The 27,630-nt window shown below is 41.8% G+C and overlaps 1 protein-coding gene across 1 annotated transcript in view; it reads right to left on the bottom strand.

The window, feature by feature from the left end:
- Positions 1-27,630, bottom strand: part of yap1 (Yes1 associated transcriptional regulator) — a 36,396-nt gene extending 8,766 nt beyond the window's left edge. The window contains exons 1-4 of the mRNA XM_015049177.1: positions 26,823-27,630; positions 24,898-25,133; positions 12,764-12,882; positions 12,127-12,240 (exon numbers count right to left, since the gene is read on the bottom strand). Of these exons, the coding sequence (XP_014904663.1) occupies positions 12,127-12,240; positions 12,764-12,882; positions 24,898-25,133; positions 26,823-27,023 (670 nt within the window). The 5' untranslated portion in view covers positions 27,024-27,630. The remainder of the gene's footprint in view (positions 1-12,126; positions 12,241-12,763; positions 12,883-24,897; positions 25,134-26,822) is intronic.

The raw sequence follows: 27,630 nt of genomic DNA, 5'->3' as shown, positions 1-27,630 counted from the left end.
TCATGGGATCCAAGTGACAACCAAAACAAAAGCGTGATAGTGGCACAGTTTTCATGCGGGGCCGCGTCTCTGTGCTCCACTGTCCTGCCCTCCTCGGCACCTTTCTCATCACCATTCAATCACTGTCTGTTTACACTCCTGCAGGAGCTGAATGAACTGTAGCTCAGGGCTCTCCCTGGGAAGCTCCGAAGGCCCCACACCGTCTCACATCTCGCCCCTCCACCCCTCCATGCTCTGTGTCCACACAGTCCCCCGCTCGCCACCCCACCCGCATGCACATAAACAAACACACTAGTCACGGAGCTGCCTCCCCCGCTCCCACACACACACGCGCACACACATTATCTGCATGCACCCTTAGGAGAGTGTGTTACTTCTCTCCTGCTTCTTATCTCGTGCAGATACCGAGGCCTTTGGAGGCTGGATCTTTCCGGCACCACGGCACCCTCAACTGTTCTCATGATGGCGTTCCTGTGCATGAGTCATGTCAACAGCACCGCATCCGTCAAGACTCGAGCTTTGATGAGGAGATATATTTAAGTGGTAGGCAAAAACTCCGACAATCTGGAAAACTTTTCAATTTGGATTCACAGACTCAGAGAAACAGAACGCAGCGCCTCGCAAAACTTTTTGCGCCACTTTGCAGTCGTTTAATTACAAGTTTTGCATGTTTCGAAACCAATTTGTGTCATCTTTACTCACCATCTCAAGCTTCTGAGAACAGCAACTTATGTTTACTGCCACAGATTCTCAATTGGATTGAATTTTTTTTTGTCATTTTGATATTGATCCGATATGTAAAACTAAGCCGATACTGCCAAAAGACGTGCATTTCCATTTTCGTTGCGGTTTGTGTTTCAGGAAAGGGAGTGAAGGGGTTTGACTAAGAGGTGTTTGGGTATGTGATAGTGATGCAGTGCAGGATTGTGGCATTTATAACTGAAGGAGAGAAGCAACGCCAGTGGTGTGGTCATTTTTTCATACTTTTAAAGACGTATGTCAATAGATATAACACATACAATATTGGTAAATATTGGTTATTGCCCATAACAGTGATGAGAATAATATTGGACATTGGTCAAAATTTTCAGATCAGTGCATCCCTAAATATTGCTTTTAAACTTCTCTACAGCTTCCTCCCTGACTTGTTATTCATGTTCTTGTTTGTCCACCATTTTTCTCCAACAAACCTCTGAGGCCTTTTATCCAACAGCTACATTTATTACAAGATTACTAATTAGGTTACCTCTAATTGGGTGAACTGGATATTACTAAGGATATAAGAGTCGAGGTGTCTGTATGTGAAGCTGAAAATCCAGGTATTGTTGAACTTCCACTTCAGTCACGCTCTGCTGCACAATATTATGGTTTGTTTGTGGGAAATGTGAAAGAATTCATGGAGTATGAAAACTTTTCAAAGGCAGTGTATGGTCTACCACTGACCTGCAAAGATTCAGTAGCTCTGTGTGTGTGTGTTTAGTTTTTTCACCATAATACCAGGGTTGCGTAATCAGTCTAATCAGGGCAAATCTGTTGTTTTTTTAACCAAGCAGCGCGACTAAGCCCAGATTTAAATATAAATGGAATTTTCCTTCAGGGCTCCTCAGTCAAGGATTCCCCCCAAAGACAAAACATTAAGTCGAAAGTATTCACAAACACTGATGACAAAGTTAAATCATAGGTGGAAAGGGGCCAGAGCGACAGCTCAGAACAAGCAGCACGGTTGAACTTTCAGGACGTGACCGTGTGCGTGGTGTAAATCAGCAGCGCATACAGGTGGCGATTGCAGGTGAGCCGTGCCGATAAGAGACTAGTTAATGCAGTCTGCCTTTTGTCTTCTTCATGCACTCCCGCAGCACAAAGATCCAGCAACTCGAGGCCTTATCAGCCGATCGCTCTGGCAGGCAAACGCAGCACGGGATCACCTGGGGCAGGTAAAGCCGAGGGTGTGCCAGCTGTGGGAAGTTCTCAGCACGACCAGGGCACAGAACCTTTGAAGGTTGAGTAAATATTTGCCTTCTCCCGACTTAACAAGTTTAAGAGAAGGCCACTTGTGTTTCTCGTGTCGAGATAAGCCGGTGGAGAGAGAGTCTGGCTGTGATTGAAACACACCTTTGTTGTGTACTACACTGAGGTAAAAGCATTCACACCCTCAGACCTTTTCAGATTGTGTGGGCTTTATTGTAGATGCAGTTTTGCGGGATACACCAATACAAACTGCTGTAGAATTGTTTACGAGAAGGAGAGACGTTTGTTTGTTGGAGAGACGGCGATCACGTGGAAGATCTGGTCGAGTAAGCCCTACTGCTTCTAAAACTAACACACCATCCTTGCATTAAAACATGGTGAGGGCAGCATAATGCTACGGGAAAGTTTGTCGTCGTAAACTTCAAGCAAAGTTCAAGGTGGGCATTTTGTCAAACGATGCATCAGGGACGTAGGGTAGAATATTTAAAAATTAAAGAAAAATTAAAAAGTCAACTTTCTGTGTTTTTATTGTGTATTTTATAGTAGCAAAGCTATCAAAGTGAAAACTTTTCTGATTATGCAAGAGAAAACTTCACTTTTTATCTACGAGAGCTTTAAAAATCAAGCTTCCACTACGGAGAATCTACGCTTCAGCACTGGAAGCATAAAAGAAATAAAATGCCCACGTCACTCACCCCCTTTTAAATCCAGTCACTGTACACTTAATACTTGTATTTGCTGCTTGTCACCTCTTTGGGACCTTGAAGAGGAGGCATACTTATCCCATCGGCCTTTTCCCTTTGCTCCTTCCCCCTCCTTTGCCTCGCCTCTTCCAGTCTCCCCCACCCCTGTGAAAAGGTCTGGAACAGATTAAGAGTTGGACCGCAGAATAAAGAGGCCTGGCAGAGTTTCAAGTCTGTCTGGGGCTTGAGCAAAATGGGGCCGTGCCTGCACTGGGCCTCACACGGGGGAAAGCCAGCCGGCAACAATCCTCAGTTAAAGGCGCTCGGCCGCTTTTCTTCCCAAAGCTCAAATTAGCCTCCATTATCACAGGACCTAGCTTATAATTGGAAAACCTACAAAACCAGAGGAATTAATTTCCATGCAAAAATATAAAATAAGACACTCAGAAGTATGGCTGCTAGAAATAATCCGGTTTTCCTTCTAGGGGAAAACAAAAATGCCTAGAAAAGCAACTAACAAGGAGGTATAAATTGAAGAAAACAACTTTTTTAGTAGCCAAAACTTTGACACAATGCAGAAAAAATGTTTGCGGCACCTCAGGAGTTAACAGTCATCCTTACTCTCCCCCAGCTTTCAGGGGCCCAGCCGCCTTGTGTGTTCAAGACTTCAAAATCTTCAAAGAGCTCTGCCGATCGCAGCCGCCATCTCCCTCCCCAGCTGCCCTGCTCCCCTTACAACTCTGTTTTGAACTTTCCAGTCCGCCCTCTGTGCACGGCACGACCGCTTACATAAAACCAGAGCTTCGAGCGCCCGGCCTTAACTAAAAAAAAAAAACACACAAAAAGAAAAAACGCTAAAATTAAAGAGGATAACACACCGCACGCCGACCCACACATGTTGCCTTTGTGAACCTGAGGGCGAGCTTCCCTGGGGAAACACGGCTGCAGTGAAAGGATGGCACCTGAAGCAGAAATGAGTCAGAGGGACACATGCAGGAGCCTCGATCTCTGGAAGCCTTCCCAACACCCTGGGGGATTAGCTCTTTCCCATGGCTGCAGAGACGTTCCAGCACATGTACCTAGGACCTGTCACTAATTCACCGACGCTGGCACCCACACGCCGAAAGCCAACTGTCAAACTTCAGCTCGGCCTGAAGGATTAATGGCCAACTCAGCTGTTGGGCCAACAATAAAATGGCCGACAAAAGGTTAGGTGGGAATTTTGATGGGAGGCAGGGAATGGTGGGGGGGGGGAGGTTTGGAGAAATCTGCTTTGAAAACAACAGCGGTTGATTAAAAGCCCCCCCAACAATAGAGGCTGATCAAATGAACCATGACTCATGAAGGGATGAATCACTTCTTCTTAGGAAGCATGTTTTCAAAGTAAGTTATGATGCAAAATACATCCTGAAATAAACTGGAGCTGAACTGAGATCTTGTAGTTTTACTCTACAACTTGTATCCCCGATTTGGTACCGAGTTACCCAACTATTGCATATCAACTTCTTTCTCTTGGTAATCAAATGCTTTGATTAACACTCAATCTAAATAATCATTGAAATGTTTCAATCATACATATATTTGAACATAAAATGTCTCCCCTCATTTTCTGGCTTTAGGAAACTCACCGTAGCGTGGCTCAAGTCGAGGGTCCAGCCAGGATGTGGTCCTCTTCTCATGGTTGATGTAGTAAATTTCTCCCTCTGATGTTATGGCTTGTTCCCAGTGTTCAGGAAGGGGTCCTGGGGGGATTACAAACCAAAACACTGACAAGATTTGCATATGTTGCAATAAGTGACTCTGTATTGTAGCGACCTAAACATTTATAAACTTAAGCAAAGATGAGCTTCAAATTTATTTTTAAGTAGCTCCAGAATATACGCCACAACAACTAAAAAGTTCCCAACATTTGAAGGTTTTATCACTTGCCAATGACTAAACAGGCTGAAATGAATCCACAGGACACAAAGAAGCAACTTTATTTTCTAGAAATCTAATCTGAGAGTCAGAGCTTCAAAACAACACAGAGGACGTGTAACGTTCTGCCCGAGCCTTCCCTCACCTGGGGCAAATTCCAGCTGCATGGTCAGAACCGAGAGCAGAGACAAGCAAGAACGAGACCAGACCCGTATTCTACACCGTGCTGCGCAAATGTAGCTGTCCATATATACGTTACAATCATTTTGAGTTCAAAATAAAAAAATGAAAAATAAATTAATTAATTACCTAAAAAAAAATAAATAAATAGTATGATTTAGTACACACCATTGGCTGGGTTCATTAGGTTCTGCGGCTGGACTGGAACAGAACTGGGGGGAGCCGGCTGACTCGTCTGGAGGAGGGCCTTGCGAGGATCCTGCCAGGTGGTACTTTTATCATTGTGGCTGCAAGAGGAAAAGACAAGAAAATAAATTAATTTCCTTCTAATGACTAATTTACCACACCAAAAAATGAAAATAAAATAAAAATAACAAATAAAATAAAATAGGGACTGCAATTAATTTCAGCAAACGGCCTTGTTTTTAGTCTGTTTTCCACTTAATGATTAAACTCATTACTAAATTAGCTGATGATCATTTCGATAATTGATTCATCACGATTAAACGTTTCAGTCCTAAAATATATTGTTTCACAAATAAAGTTATGCATCATCAGCATACACATGCTAAGAAATGTTGCAGAGTCTCAGCTTGGAGGATCTTACAGAGTGGCCCTAGATTGGGGCCCTGAGGAACCCCACACGCCAACAGGCATAATGTAGTCCTGGTCCATTAAGTACAACCTGAGCCAATTTATTATGAACTCAAATTATCTTGGTGTAAAAATGTTCACATCCCCTAAGAAAACATGATCTTCAGATAAATATGGCGCAAAAAAAAAAAATAATAATAATAAAAAAAAAGAAACATAAGATGAGCAGAAAATGTCTTGAAAGCTTCCAAGAGGCTGTAATTGGTTTCGAAATAGCTATTCTAACGTCAGACAATGTTGCTTCATCTATTTTCTGACCATCTTTGCCGGGACGGGACAGGACAGGGGCGGGTGGAGTGGGGTGCGCATTGTGTGCAACTCTGTGAAGGCATTGATAATTAGTGCTTTGTTGGCACTTGTTGCTTGATTAAGATGGAAAGCTAATACAGGAAGCCCTCCTCTCCCAGGCAGGACCCTCTCTATTGAGGGAGGGTCAGTCCCAGGGCTCAACGCAGGGGGTCCCTTTTTCCTGGAAGCGGCTCGGACACCGCGGAGTGTCAGGGGCTTTAACAATCTGGCGCCACATTTACAAAGCTTTCACCTGCTTGACAAAGGCGCAGACTGAGCTACGACCTAAAACCTAACTATTCACTTGTTTTGTTTTTGAAGCATCCTATTTAGAGGGCCCTGCCACCACCACCACCACCCTCCGTCCTCCTCCCGTTCCCTCATTCGAAACAAAAAAAAGGCACCAAACTCCAGTAGCGCGTTTGTCCAGTTCAACAATATTGCTTTATTGTTGTACTAGTGAACGAATAATCTTAGCAGGCCGGGACAAAAACAAGATTACATCTGTGATGCCAATTAATACTACTATTAAACTTCAATAACAGCACATTACAGACATGTTTGGCTGCCTGGAGTTCATTTGATCCCAAAGTGCCATTTAGAGCAGATTCTGGAACAGCTGGGCGCAGTCGGATTCAGAAAGTTTCTCTTGGTCAGTCCAGTAATCCTAGCCTGCCTGGCCACTCTCTATCCCAGACCAGAGAGCGAGTGGGCCTGACTCAGCAACTCCTCCCCCTGACACAATGAAACCCATTTTGAAGCCCCCCTCTTGTTTATGCTTTATTGATCAAAGGAGCTGCCAAATCCCTTACTGACCCCTCCCCCAGCCCTCTTTCTCTCCCTCTCTCACACACAATCACAAACTACACACAGTGAGCTGCAGCTACTCCAACTGAAGGTGGCCCTTAAGAAAGTCAGGTCACATGGAAAAGAGTTGAAACAACGAGAAGGAAAAATGAGTTTCCAATTTCACATAACGAATGTAACGTTGTTACATGTGCAATCCCTAGAAAACAAATCCCATTTATACAAAAGTCACCTTTCTGTCTTGATAAAAATTTGTCACAACCTTTTTGACTCTAGAGAGAGTCAAAATAACTGAGCAGCAGATAACATATTATTGAAAAAGACAATCCTAGCAATGTGACTGATTATGAAGTCATATTTTCTGGTGGAAAAAACTAGAAATAAAGTGTTTACTCTTTAAGCACTGCATTTCAATCATTTAAAAAAAATCCTACCAATGCTGGAAAACCGAAGCAGAAAATTTACAAGCATTTACAAATACATTTACCTGAAATACTTCATTTAAATACATCAGACTTACAGTTATTGCTCTTTAAATTGTCTCCACTTGTTAAATTTGTTTTTTTTGAAAGTTGTTTTGATAATCTGCATGTAAAAAATATTAACCATGTGATTAGAACTCATTTNACACTACATGACAGATACACCGCAATCAGATCGGCAGCCGAGAAACTTCCGTTTTGTTCAACACTTGGCTACATTTAAGACGTGCTGGACATGATTGACAAGTTGCACATTTGTCAACAAGCTAAGCGTGCGGAAGAGGCGATCCAGTGCAGCCGGTTGCGTTGGACAAGAAGTCCCAGCAGAAGGTTTTCTATCGACAATCTGAAACCACCATTCCTGTAAGACCTGATCCTCTCCCACTCACTGACTAACACAGGCTTTGTACATTGCATCAGGCATGACTTATCCTTTCATTATGCCTTTTGTTTCGACTTGAACAAGTCGCAGATCATCCCTGAACACTGACCGCCTCCTCCTCCCGGCCCGACAGGTCCTCGTCAGCTGATCTAATAAATCTGATAGTCCTCGGAGACGAAGCGCTACATCGGCTTGTATAAACACAAAACCACCCTTAACACAAGTTTCTTTCACACAACAATTGTAGTGCCTTGTGCTTCAGCAAGCGAACTACGTGTTTACAATATCAAATGTGTTTGTGATGAAAACACAGCTGTTCCCCTGGTGAAATCTTTGTTATTCTTAGCTGTGGTGGGGGTGGACCTAATAAACATAAGGCAGCAAAGCAATGCCCCAATCTATGCATGCGAAGTAGGTCACGAGCTTTATCATTGTAGTAGGGAGAGGGGAGTTCCAGTAATGGAACCAATGAGGAGCGGCGTTTGCTCATGGGATCCAAGTGACAACCAAAACAAAAGCGTGATAGTGGCACAGTTTTCATGCGGGGCCGCGTCTCTGTGCTCCACTGTCCTGCCCTCCTCGGCACCTTTCTCATCACCATTCAATCACTGTCTGTTTACACTCCTGCAGGAGCTGAATGAACTGTAGCTCAGGGCTCTCCCTGGGAAGCTCCGAAGGCCCCACACCGTCTCACATCTCGCCCCTCCACCCCTCCATGCTCTGTGTCCACACAGTCCCCCGCTCGCCACCCCACCCGCATGCACATAAACAAACACACTAGTCACGGAGCTGCCTCCCCCGCTCCCACACACACACGCGCACACACATTATCTGCATGCACCCTTAGGAGAGTGTGTTACTTCTCTCCTGCTTCTTATCTCGTGCAGATACCGAGGCCTTTGGAGGCTGGATCTTTCCGGCACCACGGCACCCTCAACTGTTCTCATGATGGCGTTCCTGTGCATGAGTCATGTCAACAGCACCGCATCCGTCAAGACTCGAGCTTTGATGAGGAGATATATTTAAGTGGTAGGCAAAAACTCCGACAATCTGGAAAACTTTTCAATTTGGATTCACAGACTCAGAGAAACAGAACGCAGCGCCTCGCAAAACTTTTTGCGCCACTTTGCAGTCGTTTAATTACAAGTTTTGCATGTTTCGAAACCAATTTGTGTCATCTTTACTCACCATCTCAAGCTTCTGAGAACAGCAACTTATGTTTACTGCCACAGATTCTCAATTGGATTGAATTTTTTTTTGTCATTTTGATATTGATCCGATATGTAAAACTAAGCCGATACTGCCAAAAGACGTGCATTTCCATTTTCGTTGCGGTTTGTGTTTCAGGAAAGGGAGTGAAGGGGTTTGACTAAGAGGTGTTTGGGTATGTGATAGTGATGCAGTGCAGGATTGTGGCATTTATAACTGAAGGAGAGAAGCAACGCCAGTGGTGTGGTCATTTTTTCATACTTTTAAAGACGTATGTCAATAGATATAACACATACAATATTGGTAAATATTGGTTATTGCCCATAACAGTGATGAGAATAATATTGGACATTGGTCAAAATTTTCAGATCAGTGCATCCCTAAATATTGCTTTTAAACTTCTCTACAGCTTCCTCCCTGACTTGTTATTCATGTTCTTGTTTGTCCACCATTTTTCTCCAACAAACCTCTGAGGCCTTTTATCCAACAGCTACATTTATTACAAGATTACTAATTAGGTTACCTCTAATTGGGTGAACTGGATATTACTAAGGATATAAGAGTCGAGGTGTCTGTATGTGAAGCTGAAAATCCAGGTATTGTTGAACTTCCACTTCAGTCACGCTCTGCTGCACAATATTATGGTTTGTTTGTGGGAAATGTGAAAGAATTCATGGAGTATGAAAACTTTTCAAAGGCAGTGTATGGTCTACCACTGACCTGCAAAGATTCAGTAGCTCTGTGTGTGTGTGTTTAGTTTTTTCACCATAATACCAGGGTTGCGTAATCAGTCTAATCAGGGCAAATCTGTTGTTTTTTTAACCAAGCAGCGCGACTAAGCCCAGATTTAAATATAAATGGAATTTTCCTTCAGGGCTCCTCAGTCAAGGATTCCCCCCAAAGACAAAACATTAAGTCGAAAGTATTCACAAACACTGATGACAAAGTTAAATCATAGGTGGAAAGGGGCCAGAGCGACAGCTCAGAACAAGCAGCACGGTTGAACTTTCAGGACGTGACCGTGTGCGTGGTGTAAATCAGCAGCGCATACAGGTGGCGATTGCAGGTGAGCCGTGCCGATAAGAGACTAGTTAATGCAGTCTGCCTTTTGTCTTCTTCATGCACTCCCGCAGCACAAAGATCCAGCAACTCGAGGCCTTATCAGCCGATCGCTCTGGCAGGCAAACGCAGCACGGGATCACCTGGGGCAGGTAAAGCCGAGGGTGTGCCAGCTGTGGGAAGTTCTCAGCACGACCAGGGCACAGAACCTTTGAAGGTTGAGTAAATATTTGCCTTCTCCCGACTTAACAAGTTTAAGAGAAGGCCACTTGTGTTTCTCGTGTCGAGATAAGCCGGTGGAGAGAGAGTCTGGCTGTGATTGAAACACACCTTTGTTGTGTACTACACTGAGGTAAAAGCATTCACACCCTCAGACCTTTTCAGATTGTGTGGGCTTTATTGTAGATGCAGTTTTGCGGGATACACCAATACAAACTGCTGTAGAATTGTTTACGAGAAGGAGAGACGTTTGTTTGTTGGAGAGACGGCGATCACGTGGAAGATCTGGTCGAGTAAGCCCTACTGCTTCTAAAACTAACACACCATCCTTGCATTAAAACATGGTGAGGGCAGCATAATGCTACGGGAAAGTTTGTCGTCGTAAACTTCAAGCAAAGTTCAAGGTGGGCATTTTGTCAAACGATGCATCAGGGACGTAGGGTAGAATATTTAAAAATTAAAGAAAAATTAAAAAGTCAACTTTCTGTGTTTTTATTGTGTATTTTATAGTAGCAAAGCTATCAAAGTGAAAACTTTTCTGATTATGCAAGAGAAAACTTCACTTTTTATCTACGAGAGCTTTAAAAATCAAGCTTCCACTACGGAGAATCTACGCTTCAGCACTGGAAGCATAAAAGAAATAAAATGCCCACGTCACTCACCCCCTTTTAAATCCAGTCACTGTACACTTAATACTTGTATTTGCTGCTTGTCACCTCTTTGGGACCTTGAAGAGGAGGCATACTTATCCCATCGGCCTTTTCCCTTTGCTCCTTCCCCCTCCTTTGCCTCGCCTCTTCCAGTCTCCCCCACCCCTGTGAAAAGGTCTGGAACAGATTAAGAGTTGGACCGCAGAATAAAGAGGCCTGGCAGAGTTTCAAGTCTGTCTGGGGCTTGAGCAAAATGGGGCCGTGCCTGCACTGGGCCTCACACGGGGGAAAGCCAGCCGGCAACAATCCTCAGTTAAAGGCGCTCGGCCGCTTTTCTTCCCAAAGCTCAAATTAGCCTCCATTATCACAGGACCTAGCTTATAATTGGAAAACCTACAAAACCAGAGGAATTAATTTCCATGCAAAAATATAAAATAAGACACTCAGAAGTATGGCTGCTAGAAATAATCCGGTTTTCCTTCTAGGGGAAAACAAAAATGCCTAGAAAAGCAACTAACAAGGAGGTATAAATTGAAGAAAACAACTTTTTTAGTAGCCAAAACTTTGACACAATGCAGAAAAAATGTTTGCGGCACCTCAGGAGTTAACAGTCATCCTTACTCTCCCCCAGCTTTCAGGGGCCCAGCCGCCTTGTGTGTTCAAGACTTCAAAATCTTCAAAGAGCTCTGCCGATCGCAGCCGCCATCTCCCTCCCCAGCTGCCCTGCTCCCCTTACAACTCTGTTTTGAACTTTCCAGTCCGCCCTCTGTGCACGGCACGACCGCTTACATAAAACCAGAGCTTCGAGCGCCCGGCCTTAACTAAAAAAAAAAAACACACAAAAAGAAAAAACGCTAAAATTAAAGAGGATAACACACCGCACGCCGACCCACACATGTTGCCTTTGTGAACCTGAGGGCGAGCTTCCCTGGGGAAACACGGCTGCAGTGAAAGGATGGCACCTGAAGCAGAAATGAGTCAGAGGGACACATGCAGGAGCCTCGATCTCTGGAAGCCTTCCCAACACCCTGGGGGATTAGCTCTTTCCCATGGCTGCAGAGACGTTCCAGCACATGTACCTAGGACCTGTCACTAATTCACCGACGCTGGCACCCACACGCCGAAAGCCAACTGTCAAACTTCAGCTCGGCCTGAAGGATTAATGGCCAACTCAGCTGTTGGGCCAACAATAAAATGGCCGACAAAAGGTTAGGTGGGAATTTTGATGGGAGGCAGGGAATGGTGGGGGGGGGGAGGTTTGGAGAAATCTGCTTTGAAAACAACAGCGGTTGATTAAAAGCCCCCCCAACAATAGAGGCTGATCAAATGAACCATGACTCATGAAGGGATGAATCACTTCTTCTTAGGAAGCATGTTTTCAAAGTAAGTTATGATGCAAAATACATCCTGAAATAAACTGGAGCTGAACTGAGATCTTGTAGTTTTACTCTACAACTTGTATCCCCGATTTGGTACCGAGTTACCCAACTATTGCATATCAACTTCTTTCTCTTGGTAATCAAATGCTTTGATTAACACTCAATCTAAATAATCATTGAAATGTTTCAATCATACATATATTTGAACATAAAATGTCTCCCCTCATTTTCTGGCTTTAGGAAACTCACCGTAGCGTGGCTCAAGTCGAGGGTCCAGCCAGGATGTGGTCCTCTTCTCATGGTTGATGTAGTAAATTTCTCCCTCTGATGTTATGGCTTGTTCCCAGTGTTCAGGAAGGGGTCCTGGGGGGATTACAAACCAAAACACTGACAAGATTTGCATATGTTGCAATAAGTGACTCTGTATTGTAGCGACCTAAACATTTATAAACTTAAGCAAAGATGAGCTTCAAATTTATTTTTAAGTAGCTCCAGAATATACGCCACAACAACTAAAAAGTTCCCAACATTTGAAGGTTTTATCACTTGCCAATGACTAAACAGGCTGAAATGAATCCACAGGACACAAAGAAGCAACTTTATTTTCTAGAAATCTAATCTGAGAGTCAGAGCTTCAAAACAACACAGAGGACGTGTAACGTTCTGCCCGAGCCTTCCCTCACCTGGGGCAAATTCCAGCTGCATGGTCAGAACCGAGAGCAGAGACAAGCAAGAACGAGACCAGACCCGTATTCTACACCGTGCTGCGCAAATGTAGCTGTCCATATATACGTTACAATCATTTTGAGTTCAAAATAAAAAAATGAAAAATAAATTAATTAATTACCTAAAAAAAAATAAATAAATAGTATGATTTAGTACACACCATTGGCTGGGTTCATTAGGTTCTGCGGCTGGACTGGAACAGAACTGGGGGGAGCCGGCTGACTCGTCTGGAGGAGGGCCTTGCGAGGATCCTGCCAGGTGGTACTTTTATCATTGTGGCTGCAAGAGGAAAAGACAAGAAAATAAATTAATTTCCTTCTAATGACTAATTTACCACACCAAAAAATGAAAATAAAATAAAAATAACAAATAAAATAAAATAGGGACTGCAATTAATTTCAGCAAACGGCCTTGTTTTTAGTCTGTTTTCCACTTAATGATTAAACTCATTACTAAATTAGCTGATGATCATTTCGATAATTGATTCATCACGATTAAACGTTTCAGTCCTAAAATATATTGTTTCACAAATAAAGTTATGCATCATCAGCATACACATGCTAAGAAATGTTGCAGAGTCTCAGCTTGGAGGATCTTACAGAGTGGCCCTAGATTGGGGCCCTGAGGAACCCCACACGCCAACAGGCATAATGTAGTCCTGGTCCATTAAGTACAACCTGAGCCAATTTATTATGAACTCAAATTATCTTGGTGTAAAAATGTTCACATCCCCTAAGAAAACATGATCTTCAGATAAATATGGCGCAAAAAAAAAAAAATAATAATAATAAAAAAAAAGAAACATAAGATGAGCAGAAAATGTCTTGAAAGCTTCCAAGAGGCTGTAATTGGTTTCGAAATAGCTATTCTAACGTCAGACAATGTTGCTTCATCTATTTTCTGACCATCTTTGCCGGGACGGGACAGGACAGGGGCGGGTGGAGTGGGGTGCGCATTGTGTGCAACTCTGTGAAGGCATTGATAATTAGTGCTTTGTTGGCACTTGTTGCTTGATTAAGATGGAAAGCTAATACAGGAAGCCCTCCTCTCCCAGGCAGGACCCTCTCTATTGAGGGAGGGTCAGTCCCAGGGCTCAACGCAGGGGGTCCCTTTTTCCTGGAAGCGGCTCGGACACCGCGGAGTGTCAGGGGCTTTAACAATCTGGCGCCACATTTACAAAGCTTTCACCTGCTTGACAAAGGCGCAGACTGAGCTACGACCTAAAACCTAACTATTCACTTGTTTTGTTTTTGAAGCATCCTATTTAGAGGGCCCTGCCACCACCACCACCACCCTCCGTCCTCCTCCCGTTCCCTCATTCGAAACAAAAAAAAGGCACCAAACTCCAGTAGCGCGTTTGTCCAGTTCAACAATATTGCTTTATTGTTGTACTAGTGAACGAATAATCTTAGCAGGCCGGGACAAAAACAAGATTACATCTGTGATGCCAATTAATACTACTATTAAACTTCAATAACAGCACATTACAGACATGTTTGGCTGCCTGGAGTTCATTTGATCCCAAAGTGCCATTTAGAGCAGATTCTGGAACAGCTGGGCGCAGTCGGATTCAGAAAGTTTCTCTTGGTCAGTCCAGTAATCCTAGCCTGCCTGGCCACTCTCTATCCCAGACCAGAGAGCGAGTGGGCCTGACTCAGCAACTCCTCCCCCTGACACAATGAAACCCATTTTGAAGCCCCCCTCTTGTTTATGCTTTATTGATCAAAGGAGCTGCCAAATCCCTTACTGACCCCTCCCCCAGCCCTCTTTCTCTCCCTCTCTCACACACAATCACAAACTACACACAGTGAGCTGCAGCTACTCCAACTGAAGGTGGCCCTTAAGAAAGTCAGGTCACATGGAAAAGAGTTGAAACAACGAGAAGGAAAAATGAGTTTCCAATTTCACATAACGAATGTAACGTTGTTACATGTGCAATCCCTAGAAAACAAATCCCATTTATACAAAAGTCACCTTTCTGTCTTGATAAAAATTTGTCACAACCTTTTTGACTCTAGAGAGAGTCAAAATAACTGAGCAGCAGATAACATATTATTGAAAAAGACAATCCTAGCAATGTGACTGATTATGAAGTCATATTTTCTGGTGGAAAAAACTAGAAATAAAGTGTTTACTCTTTAAGCACTGCATTTCAATCATTTAAAAAAAATCCTACCAATGCTGGAAAACCGAAGCAGAAAATTTACAAGCATTTACAAATACATTTACCTGAAATACTTCATTTAAATACATCAGACTTACAGTTATTGCTCTTTAAATTGTCTCCACTTGTTAAATTTGTTTTTTTTGAAAGTTGTTTTGATAATCTGCATGTAAAAAATATTAACCATGTGATTAGAACTCATTTCGTTCTAATCTGCCATCCTGTTGGTCGTCTTGTGAATTGGTGAGAATTGCACAAAAGTGCATAAAAGGCTCGTACACAAAATCTATTTGAAATTTTACAGGCCTTGTTTTTGTAGTTTTGCCACAGTTACGGTGTTTATCCTGCTTTTCCTCCATTTAAAGACAAATTACAGAAAGGGCAGAGAACAGAGACTATGGGAGCAGACTAGTGGCCAAGCAGTGGGATATGGGAGGAAGGGCTTATTGTAAATAAGAGGTCTTAACATTTTGGCAAACAAACGCAAAAACAAAAAGGAAGAAAAGGAAATGAACAACCTTTCCAAAACATGTGATTTTTTTTCCCCAAACTTGTGCAAAGATCTTAGAGCAAATATTTAAAATAAAAATACTTTCCTAGATACTACATTTTGTCTGGATACCAACTTTTTGTATCTCAGTCTGTGGAAACAGTTATAAACAAAGCCCTCAGTTCAAAACGAGGGCAGTGATAATCTAAAGTCTGATGAAATCCAGACATTATTAGTGCTTCCAACTCAATACTGCACTGTATTCAAAGAGCCTAGATGTGGGGGAAAAAAAACCGGGTTAATTAGTTACTAGGAATCAGTAATTCATCACCAGCTTTTAAAACTAAAAGATAACCCATTCAATCATAGCTGCCCGGAACCGCTCCGTATATGGCCAGCCATACAGCACGTCCCATGGGTGAAACATAAAACAAAACAATGTCATGGCAACTGGTGGGCCGGCTGGAGGCCACCAGTTGCTGTCAGGAATTGCTGATGAACATTGAGTGCAAGAGTCACAACTGCTCCCTGCTGCCTTCACATGTCTCTGACAGCGTCAGAAGCTTTCCAAGACTGCCACTGCGCCCGTCCTAAAAATCTACCAGGCAGTGGATATAAAGGATAATGATTTTGAAAGTAAATGGAGGTTTTCTTTCTTAAAAAGATATGAAAAACAATTTTGTGGCCAATTTCAAAAAGGATTTTGTAAAGTTATAACCTGCTGGTAATGATTTTAGTCCATAGGAACTGTATTTTTTTCCTAACTTTCCTCCTGAAAGATGTCATTTATTATTACTTATATTAGGAGAGAAGGTGACATCATGCCATCTGTGTAAGAGAAGAATCACAGTAAAAAAAAATGGTTTGTTTTTGCAATAAACAAGGAGAATATTAAAGTTGACATTTTACCTGCTGATGTCTTGCTCTCTCTCACTCTTCTGCAGCCTATAAGAACAGCAAACTTGTCGCAATGTAACTTATGTTGAGAATAACAGTATTTTCTGCTCAGAAACAACTTCCACATCACATAACTTTGCTGATAAAACACAAAGGTTGTTTGGAAAACTGTATTCTCTTATCGGTCAAAGGTCAAATTTTTTAAATAATTTTGAGTCATTTACCAATGCGCCTTGGTGGATCTCTAAGATGCCAAAGCTTTTTTTCTTTTAATCGGTTTTAACAGTTGTCCTTGAAACTGACAATTCAAAACATTAAGTAGGAATTAATAAAGTGAGGCTTTTCATAAAAGAATACAGAAAGAGCCTGTTGCCTCTTTCATAAAACAGTTTGTTTCTACTGAAGGAAGAGTCGTCCTGTACACAGCTGTCGGTATCTACAACAACTCTGAAGAATCCTGTATTATACGAGAAACTTTGGAATTAAGCATTTTTAAATTGTGAACTGAATTAGAGTGAAGGCCATGCAGTCAAACCTCTCTGTCCAGTGCCTCACTGAAACACCATCATTTCAAATTAAGGTTAAAGGTCTTGGCCACACCCAGCTTTAATACTAGTGGTGTGCAGAAAATAAATCATCTTCAGGGTTTAAAGCAGTTTGAAACCAGATTGAATGTTTGCTCCACTGATGGATCTAAACGTTAAGAAGGCAGATGTTTATATCGATGTTTCTCTGGTGGAGAACAGGGGAGTGAGGACGTAGGAGTGCAGCAATGATGAAACACTCCCATAGCCGAGTTGTCAAAATGTTAAAAATGGACTCCTCAGGCCACAGGGGCTCCACCCTGGGAGAGCAGGCTTGGAAGGTGGTTGAGGCGGCTGAGTGCAGAGTTCACTGAGGGGAGGCCAGATGTGATCAGTTCTGGGAGATGAGGACGGCCACATCCTCTCTGGTTGGCTGGGGATGCCTGGCTGCCTCTCTATCAGCAGGACATCATCAAGGGAGATTATTTAGGCGACCTCTGTGACCCCGCCGTGGCTTTAAGTTTCTCTTTGAAGGACGGCTTGTTTCATTAAACGCAGTAATGAGGAAACTAATCAACAAAGTACCAGGACTGAGCCGTCTATTGTTCAGGAGTTCAAAAGATGGGAAACCACAGAAAGCTTTGTTTTAAGGTTATACTTGTCAATCAAATACGTTATCATGAAAGACATGAGGTAAAGAACATTTTCTTTTTTTTTTTTTTTTAAACAGATAAAGACAACAATTTAAATGTTCTCATCCTGTTGCACATATGTGAGGGTGAGTACTTCTAGGAATGGTAAGCCCAACCTTGCAGAATCTATTTCTCAGATACTGCATCTCTGTGGAGATGCCCTTGGCGACAGTGGAGGCACTGATGTCTGAATCAGAGGTGTTACATCAAGACTTCGGTAAACACTAGCCTGACTTTCTCACAGTCCCGTTTGTGTACCGAGCTGACAGGCCACAGTTGAACAGGAAGGTTCTTGTCTGTGTGTGGTCAATAAACCAAAAGTTTGTCAAACACAAATCTGCCCCCAAATGAGGCCTTCACACAGGCTTCTAGGCCAGTCTTCCCACCGCCATTTGTGACCGACCACTTGGCCTTTGCTTCAAAAACAGTTAAATGTGGAATCCAACTTGTGGATTGGGTACAGTTATGGTTGCCACAAGACCCTCTCTAAAATCTGTTTTAGATTATCCAAGGTCAAATAAAATAAAATCAAAAACACTTTTGATAACTTGAACAAGGAAAAAAATAATAAATTCTATGGAAAAATGTTGCCATTTTATAGGCCATATCTAAAACATTCTGAGGAAAATGATGCAGTTGAAATACTTGGATGCAATGCCACTTGACATTCACTTAGCATGCATTTGCAAAGTCACCAATTTATGAACGGCATTCATTTTCCTTGCATCAGATTGGCTGTACCTCCAAGAGCGGCAGAAAGGATGACTGTAGATGTTAGCTGTGTCGGGGTGCATCTATAAAACAGGCTGGCTGAGAAACCAGCTCTGATTCAGTTCATGAAACTGAGGTCATGAACCTTCGCAAAGGTCTGAGAATCAGCTACTTTCCCCTTTATGCTTAATCATTTTGATCATTTTCACATAGGAAATAACACTCAATAGTCTTTCATTTATAACATCATAAGTGGTGTAAAACAATTATTAGTAAATTATCTCTATGAAAGTTTACAGGTAGACGTTCACTGAGTAATTAGCCGCTTTTCAGCTTCGTCGAATCCCAAATTATTTTTTCTCCCCAAAGGTAAACCGTTTCTCCACCAAGGTGTGAAAAACTCCATAAAAAAAAAAAACTGAGGTGAAAGAATGCATTCATCAAACCACACTACAGTAATTTATTTGATCAGTCTTTGTCACTGTTTAAACAAATAGAAAAGACGATAAGTCCCCCCACAACCCCCCAATTGTGGGAAACCAGGCCCATAAAAACATTTAGAAATCCGAGTGTGAAAAGACAAAAGTGTCCATCAACACAGAGCTCTACCTGCCCCTGAGGGCACACAATAGCCTCTCCCTCAAAGCTTTCCTCTGCTTAGGGCCGACTTCCCACGGACTAAAAGGCCCTTTCAAAGCTGCATTTAATAAGCCCCGGAAACGGTGATTACCCCGCTAAGTTCACCGGTGTGTCTAAATTAGAAACCTTCATTAGTTTATGACCCGGCCCTGAAGAGTGGGGCTCCCCAGCCCCACCCCCCCCCGCCTCGCTGTCCCAGCACCGAGCAAGGTGACCCAACCTCGGTGCCCCCGCAGCCACAAATCAAAGGCCGGAGTAAACTGCTGGAAGAAAGGTCAACAGACTTTGTTGACAGTCTTCCAGTCTTTGTTTTTATTTAACAGACGAGACAAAGAAAATGTTTTAGTAGATTAGCTCATGCTTAAATCCTTTTTTTCCATGAAGACTGTGGCTACCTTTTCCTGGCAATGACGTTGTGATTTTGACTATTTTTCTTGATGAAGTTTTTTTCCAATCAGCTGATGAAGCGGATCGGAAACGTTCAGGTATAGAGAACATGGTGAAACATCTTACAGCTGCTGCTCTTCCTCCGCCATCTTTAAGCTGCATGTCAGCCATTTGTCTATTTCGGGAAGGCTCACATGAGTCTCAACAGGCCTGTGGTCTGAATAAAGATCACTGTTACACTGCTGGGACAAAGACAGGGCCAGAGTTTCTCCTGGACCGTCGTCTAGTCATCGCCACATGGCTGCCATTTAACTCCGCCGACACAAAGGAGGCATCACAGCAGAGCCACGGCTCCATTCACCCCAAAACTGAGGCGGACTTTTAAAAGGGAAGAGGGACGGAGGAATCTCCGTGGGGCTGTGGAGACTCTCGGGAAGGAAATCAGTACCCGCAGTGTGCCAATAAACAGCCGAGAAAGAAAGAGACGCCGCGTCTTTAAAAAAAAAAAAAAAAAAAACTTTCACCCATAGTTGATTTATCTCGTTGGACAACAGCAGTCAGAGGAGTGAAATGTGAGCCCGCTGCTCGGCTCTCCTAGATGCTCCAACTCCCCACCCCCACCAGTTCATCCATCCTTGGCCCACCCACACAAACACTCCTGATTCACTCCCTGTGCAATGCGTCTTAGTCAGGCACAGGCTGTTTATAAATAGGAGAGTGTCTTTTCCAGCAGCTCCGCCGAGGCCAGGCCACCTTTACTTCAGATCGAGTATCTGCTCTTTGATGTGTGCTGTTTGGAGGACGTCTTCTGGCGTTTTCTGCGCTCAAACACAAATCTTCAGTGGAACAATCACTGCGGTTGCATAACACGCCAGCTGAAACAAGAGATCTCAACTCAGCTTTTCTGAAATCCGGCAGTCCAGAAAACTTTCTGTGCAGTTAGAATAGTCGGGCCTCTTTTCTGACGAGGATAAATTCTTTATTAACACATGAGTGTAAATTTTCACAGTTTTCTAAAGCTCTGTCAACGCATGGGAAAATGCTGTACGGATTTTTTGGTTTTGTTTAATTGTTTTTCTCACTGTCCAGCAAGTACAATACCACGTCATCTCACACTATTGGCCGTACGGTCGTTCGATATAGTCTTCTGCTATGACGCAGTTTGTATCCACCATGTTAGAGAAGCCCAGAGAAATAAATCGTCGTCTGTAATAAGATGATTTTTAGCATGTCTGTCATTCAACAAGCTGGGTTTGAAAATGTTGGCAGTTAAGGTAAAGCGCTTCACGCAACACATGGAGACTGACGTTTTTGCGATGGGAGTTGTGTAAACATCACTAATTGTTGATATAAAATGATAAAAACAGTTTATAATCATTGCAAAACAAAGACAAAATGACTAGAGCTTATATTTTAATCAATCACTGCTTAGGGAAGTAAAATATTCAGAATGCTGTTCTTATTGCTGATACTTGAATCAGAAAAAATATATATATATTGGAAGGTCAAAACTTTACAATAAAACTTAACCGACAATCAGCCACAAAATTCAGATGAGTACATCTCTGTCAAAGATTCAATTTGTACTCACTTTAAATATTTCATATCTGCTTTGACAGATGATGATTTAGGGTAATTAGCTTTCACAACAGTCTGCTGTAAGAAAATTGGGTTATGCAATGGCAATAATTCATGCCTAACATCTGGAGGTACCTCAGTTATTATGGTGTGTTTAAAGGGTTCTAACCAATCATATTTTGGTATATTCCCTGTATGTTGAGTGTCTCAAATAAAGAAAGGAAATGTGGCAAGCTACAAAATTTTCCAAATGACTTCAATATGCCGAGACAGAATGCCAAGGCGTGTGTGAAGCAGAGGGAATGAATTGGGGAAGGGGTGAAATGATAATTTATCAGATTTTATTAAAGCAACAGATTTAACCATGCATCACCAGTCACCTCTAATATTGTTTTGGTGTCAAATTATAATGTAGAACCAATACTGTGACCTTTTATTTATTGGACAATGTGCATCACAATACGTTTAAATCCTGTCTTAGTAAGTGTTTTCATTTTCAGCCCTACAGTCCAGTGGCAAACACTGACTCACAGATTTGCTCTCTGACCCTCCTTAATGCATAACAATAATAATAATTTTAAAAAAAAAGACAATACAGTTTAGGACTATCCTTCCACATAATCCAGCAGCAGAGCTGACTGTCAACCGCCCAGTTCCAAAACAAAGGGTTAAGGTGCAGTCAGGCTGTCGAGTGAAAAAGAAAAAAAAAAAAAAAAAAAAAAGAATAGTAAACTGGATATGTACTGTGGAAAAAAATAAAAATGTTTTGTTGACCGATATCACAACGTATGATTTCGCAGCACTGTGTGCTGAACAGTTTTCTAGAATAGATGCAGGCAGCTAAAGGTCATCGGCGATGTGATCATAATTTGATTTTAGGGAAAGCCCAATCGTGATAACATTTCCAAATATTGCACTGATGATGTCAGTTCTTTTAAACCCCCATTTTGTCTCCGAGTTCACTTTTTCCATCATCTCAAAGTACACAGTCTGAACTTTACCACACTTTCACTGAAATCTGAATCAACTGTGGGCATCATAGAGAAGTACTCCAACTGGTCCAATGTTTTATATGAATGTCGCAGCTGCATAGGAGGGCCTACATCTAGAGATGGTATGAAAATATCCACAACCATGTTCCCTTACACATCTTTTTTCTATGAAAAAGATGGGGAACTGCTCAAGCCAAGTCTGTTTGAATGGAGAACATTTCTGAACATCAATTTCCCCAAGTCTTTCTACAGTTTCTCAATCTCCATATTTAGAGTCGTCGTCCAGCACCCTCTGTATTTTAGCTCCATTCATCTTCAGCTCTGACCAGTTCTCCTGTACCGGTGCAGATGCCTACAGCATGATGCTGCCACCACCATATTTCACAGTTTCGAATTGTGCACCAAGGATGGCATTGCGTAGTTTTCCACCACATATGCCATTTTGGTGGCAGGCCAAAATGTTGAGTGTTGATGTCACCAGGCCACAGCAACCACTTCCAATGACAGCGACTCTCTTTCACCACATTTGTAAAGAGCAGATCAATACTCAAGGCATGTATGAATGATTAGGTCAACTTGGGGAATTATTTGCACTTTACACACCGGTGCACCAAAACTTTATGCAGCAAAAATATATACATTTCTGTAAAACACGTGCAAAGCCTAATTAGTGAATCAAACATTGGTAAACTGCGTATATTATGCGTTTAAGGGCGATGCCTCCTTTCAGCTACTCTTGCTTTGTTCTTTCTCTTCTTTTTGTGATTTTACAGTTTTAGAAGAACGGCATTAAAAGAAATACCAGATGTTCGCCAGATGTATGACCTTAAAACATCTGGAAATGAACGATTTCTCCTGATCTGACTAAATTTGAAGCCGTCGTGTTTTCCTTTTCTTTTTTTTTTTCCACCAGACTCCTGTGTTGCTGGATAACATTTCTAAGAACCCATAACATTTTGCCTTTAAAAGGGGCAGGAATAATATCTACTGAGCTCAAATCGTCTCCAAACATAAGCTCCAGCGCTTACACAAAGGTCTGGAACATTTCACAAAGGCTGGTTTATATTAACATAAATTGTTGACATTACATCATTTCTTTATGAATAATTCAAATGATCCGTACACACAGCAAATCATTCAAACAACTTATAAATATGGAGAGTGCTAAAGGGAGAGAAAAAAAATGGCCCACTCCGTTTCTACATTTCAGCTTTGTGGCAAAATAAAATGTTCTTGTGGACTTGCTAGCTACCTACCAGCTTACTTTGCATGTGGAGAAGATCTGCGGGTTAGGAGACGAGCATAGCGGGACTGTCTGTACTTTTGCTGTCTGGGGCAACTACAGTGGTCCATTGTTTCTACTGAAACCTGAGACCAAGAAAAGGAACTCCACATACAGCAGGGTCCCTGAAGGCTTCTCTCGTACGCAGACGCCACCAAATTTAATAACCTACAATCTAACTTTTGCAATTGTCTCTGAGCACACTGGCCACTATTGTGCACTGTAGATAATTTGAATGTTATTGTCAGCACAATGCATGGAAGAGAACTGCAGTATGAGAAGGAGACCTTTACTGAGAGGTAAAAATGTTTAGACCTGTAACAAATGTGAGGAATTTAAATGCCCGGTTGTCATGACAAGTTTCTAACCTTAAAAAGCTACTGAGGTATTATGCTGAGCCTCAACTTTGTGTTTGTTTTTCCAGAAAAACAAAATAATCAAATTTTCTTCTAAGCGTTACGAAAATACCAAAGCTAGCTAACCGTTAGCTGCTATAGATGGAAAAGTTAGCATTAGCTTCAGAGCTCGTCATTGAGCTAATTTACAAGTCTGTTTTTATCCCATTGAATGAACTGGAACTATATAATCATATTTAGTTCAAAATCTATAATACTTCAGAGTGATAAAATCTTAACATTAAAAAAGATTTTAAAAATGAACAGTTCAAGATTTAGGAAATCTTCATCAGTCAAGAAAAGTGATGGGACTTGAGCGGTTTGGTCCTCCGCCTCCGTTTGCGCATGTGGCTTGTGCACCAGAATTGCAGCTGTACCAGAAACGTGAACAGAAAGGTTCCGGCTCAGGACTTTTGCATGTTACAAAACAGAAACGGGATTAATTGTGCTAAAATTTTCAACGTTAAAATCTATGTAATAATTGATCAACATTTGCGCATTAATGTCGCCAGCCTTAATGAAAACAAAAAGGAGAATGTTCAATGCTTTTTACGTTTCACAAATTAGACAAACCATAATACGTAAATGAGTGAAACCTGCTCTGAAATAGTCTACTACTAACATCTTATCTTTTCTTGTGAATCAAATATTGTGTACCTGACCTGAGCTGGATGCAATATAAAACTTACCAACATGGCATAACATCATCAAATTATTGCCAACTATTATGTTAGGATGTCCTGATCTGATCACTGCATTATTTAAATGACTGCTACGGTTTAAACAAGCTATGTTTTGTACAGCAAATTCTACACAATTACAAAATATTTGTTGCAAAAATACATTAAAATCCATGTATACCATTTTGTTCATCTAATAAATTTGTATTTTTACAATGTGCTATTCACCCTTTATAATAAAGTCTCCAGTTAAATAAAGAATACATTGGCTATCGCTGCGCTCTGGGCTTTGATAATAAGAAACAGCTTTTGGGCCCAATGCAGAAGCAGCTGAAACACTAATCAATAGATTTTATGACATTAAAAGCAAAGCAACTTTTTTTTTTCTTTATTGGCCAAAACCAGAGTCAGCAGGTCTGGTTTATCGCTGCATGTTAGTGCCATCGTTAGTCTAGACTGTAAGAAAACTGCTTTAAATTAAATAAATTGTTAACAGCACCATATGGAGTTTAAGACTACAGCTGCAAGTTGTGTCACATGAAATATATATTTAGAAACAAATGATACATTTATGTACATTTTGGATAATATGCTGGTGAAGCATTATTGTGTAGAAACCCCAGCTAAGATAAAACATTTGTCAGTGTCAAAAAAAAGGGAGGGTGAAACTGAACCTCCTTTTCTAAAATTTACTCTGGTCTTATTCCACTTTTAAACTATAGAGTTTTCAATAAGGATGTGCAAATCGAGCTACAAAATTGTCAATTCCTTCTTTTTTTTATTGTCTTTGAAGATTGCAAAAAAAAAAAAAAAAAAAAAAAAAAAACTGAAACAGAAAAGAAACTCGCTGCAAGTACACTTACTTAAGAAAGTATCTCTGTCCTGAGGTAGTCTTGGCCATCTCCCACCCTGCTGGCAGGGGCACGTCGTCGGGAATCTCATAAGAAGATTGACGGAGATGCTGAGGAGAGGCGCCCGCGGAGGCCATTCCAGAGAGCGAGCCACCAGAAACGGCTCCCAGCTGCAGGGAGGCCGGGGAAGAGTGTGCTCGGACGTGGTGGGGGGTGAGCACCCCGCCACTTCCAGCATCGGTGCTGGCCTGCGGAGAGGTTAGGAAAGTCGACAACCATTCAACAAGTCTGTCTTTTAACTTAGAATTTGTTTCAGGACGTTTTGTTTGCATGTACACAGCAATATGAAAATGAGACTTTAGACAGCGTTAAAAATCAGGAAGCTTATTAAGTGGGAATGCAATTTTCAAAAATGGTTGAGTTCTGACATTTACAGCCTTGGTTTGATCGTCTTACCAAAACGTTTCGATTGGAAAGTAACCGACGATGTTGGTTGAGTCATTCGTTGAATTAGGTGTCAAATGAGAACAGAAATTATACAGTCTTAATAAAATTTAGTTTCAATAGACTTTTGGTTGAAAATTTGTCTATTGGAGCTATAACCCCTCTCATCAACATGCCATGTTCTTCAAACAGGTTTTTAAGGCATTTTGGTCCAAATTTATGCTCCAACTAGTTAAGCAACAGCAGCAACTTGCTATCAAGTGGAGCATCTGAAGCCTGAGGCAGTTGTTGCCAATGAATGGCGCACCTTAGCTGTGGTTGTCAGCGTAAAGATTTACAGGCCACCTTGTTAGAATAGAATTAATCACAAACCAGTTCTTATGCATTGTTTCTTTTTAACTTAGAAGGACAAACCAGATGAGGAAAGTCACATTCACAATTAGTTACTAGTTAATGTCAAGAGTCCAGTGATGGTGTAAAAATATCCAATTAAGAGTGTTTTAAAAGATAAGGATGTGTTGGCTGCTGAATGTAGTATTTCTACTCAAATATTTTCTAGTTAAGATTTGCCATCTTATAAGTGAAACGATAAAATATTTTGCTTCTTTCTCAGTATGATATATACAAAGAGAAACTTCTATTTTTACACATGTGAACAAGCATCCAAGATTCTACAATTCTCAAAATTGTGCAGGGGGTGCCACTGGTGTAGTCCTCAGAGACAACACTGACATCAACACCCGTCCATGCTCAATGATCATCTGTGCAAGGTTGTGGTTGAGACTGAAGACTTATGAGCATATTTCCCCTTAAAATGAAACCTAAAATGTAAAGACAGTCTGCTACAACAGTAGCTGTCCGTTTGCAGTCCCAACGAGTAAGACTGTTTCTACTTTGATTTGCTTTTGTAAAATCCCACAACAGACCGATGAAGTCTATTCCACCTCTATTTGTCTGTCAGTGCGGTTCTGCTACTTAGAAAACTTAGCATTTACTCGATTGGAATTTGTTTTGAAGTTTCAGAACTACTGACCTGGAGAATGGAGTCAGGGACTGTGGCGCATGCGCACTAATTATAAAACTTAAGTTTCAAGGAGGGAGTTCGGCGGGGGGATGGGGGAAGAGATGGGAAGGAATTGGAGAAAAAAAAATCGCAAAAAAGTATAAATATTATTGATCTTCCGCAAACAGACGTCTAAGTTCACGCAATCTCTTATAATTCATTTATTTTTAAAAGGAAAACAACATCGTCCAACTTTAATTAGACCCGTGTCTTCAAATGCGCCGTTTGTTAGATGTACTAATATGTTTTCGTTTTGTTACACACGAACATTTAGATTTAAAAAAAAAATATGCACGCCTGAAAATGACAACAAAGTGTGAGAATAAGTAAGTTACATGAAATGAAGGGGATGAGTCACGTAATGAAGGCCCACGGGAAGGCCCCAGCTTTAATCGGGATTTCTAAGCAGAGAGAAGCAGGGAGGGCTTACTTGTCTGGAGTGGGACTTGGGCTCTGGGGGCTTGAAGAAGGAGTCCGGCAGATTCCTCATCCTCATAGGCAGTGAAGCGGGAACGTTGGAGCTTTTCGGGTTCATCACACTATTAAAAAGTAGCTCCAGGTCAGTCTGCGAGTCGCCCCGTACGTGGACGATCTGGTGTCCGGCTGGAGGGTTGTGCTGGTTCGGATCCATGTTCCCCCACCAAATAAATTTTTAAAAAAGGAAAAGAAAAAAGATGCAACTGTCGGAGAAACTTTCCCCCCCCCTCCCCCCAAGTGTCCCAAAAAGTTATAGCGCAGAAACTCGGCAAAGAGAAGCTTGAGCCAATCCCCAAATCTTTGACACGCAGCAGGAAATCTGGAAAATCTCGACGCGTCTCAGTAAAGCGTATCCAGCGTCATTCTAAAAGTTTACTTCAAACACACACACAAAAAGTTTGTCACTTTGCTACAAAGTGTGTTAGCTGTCAGAATCTGCAGTAAAAAGCAGCGTTTCTCTGTTGTTTCCTGCTGGCATTCTTGTTAATGTAACAAAGCGCATATCTACTCCACTCTGGAATCTCGTTGTCGCCCCCGCTCATGGAAGTTAAAAGTAAAAACCGCAGAGGCAAACCGCAAAACACCGAAAAAAAAAACAAACCAATATGAACTTTTGGCTGACAGGACCCCGCGGTTCTTCACACGGTTAAATCCGAACTATCTTCGGTTATCTTTCAGTAAAACCATAGTAATGTTGAGCAAATCACCGCTCCTCACTGGTTCGGGAGGGGGGAAAAAGTTTCATCCTGTTGAGTCTAAAC

Source organism: Poecilia latipinna, unplaced genomic scaffold (genome assembly GCF_001443285.1).
Source record: "Poecilia latipinna isolate Pla-1442-1.1 unplaced genomic scaffold, P_latipinna-1.0 Scaffold930, whole genome shotgun sequence".
Classification (NCBI taxonomy): Eukaryota; Metazoa; Chordata; class Actinopteri; order Cyprinodontiformes; family Poeciliidae; genus Poecilia; species Poecilia latipinna.
Note: the sequence above shows the minus strand (reverse complement) of the source record. Positions and strands in the feature narration are given on the sequence as shown.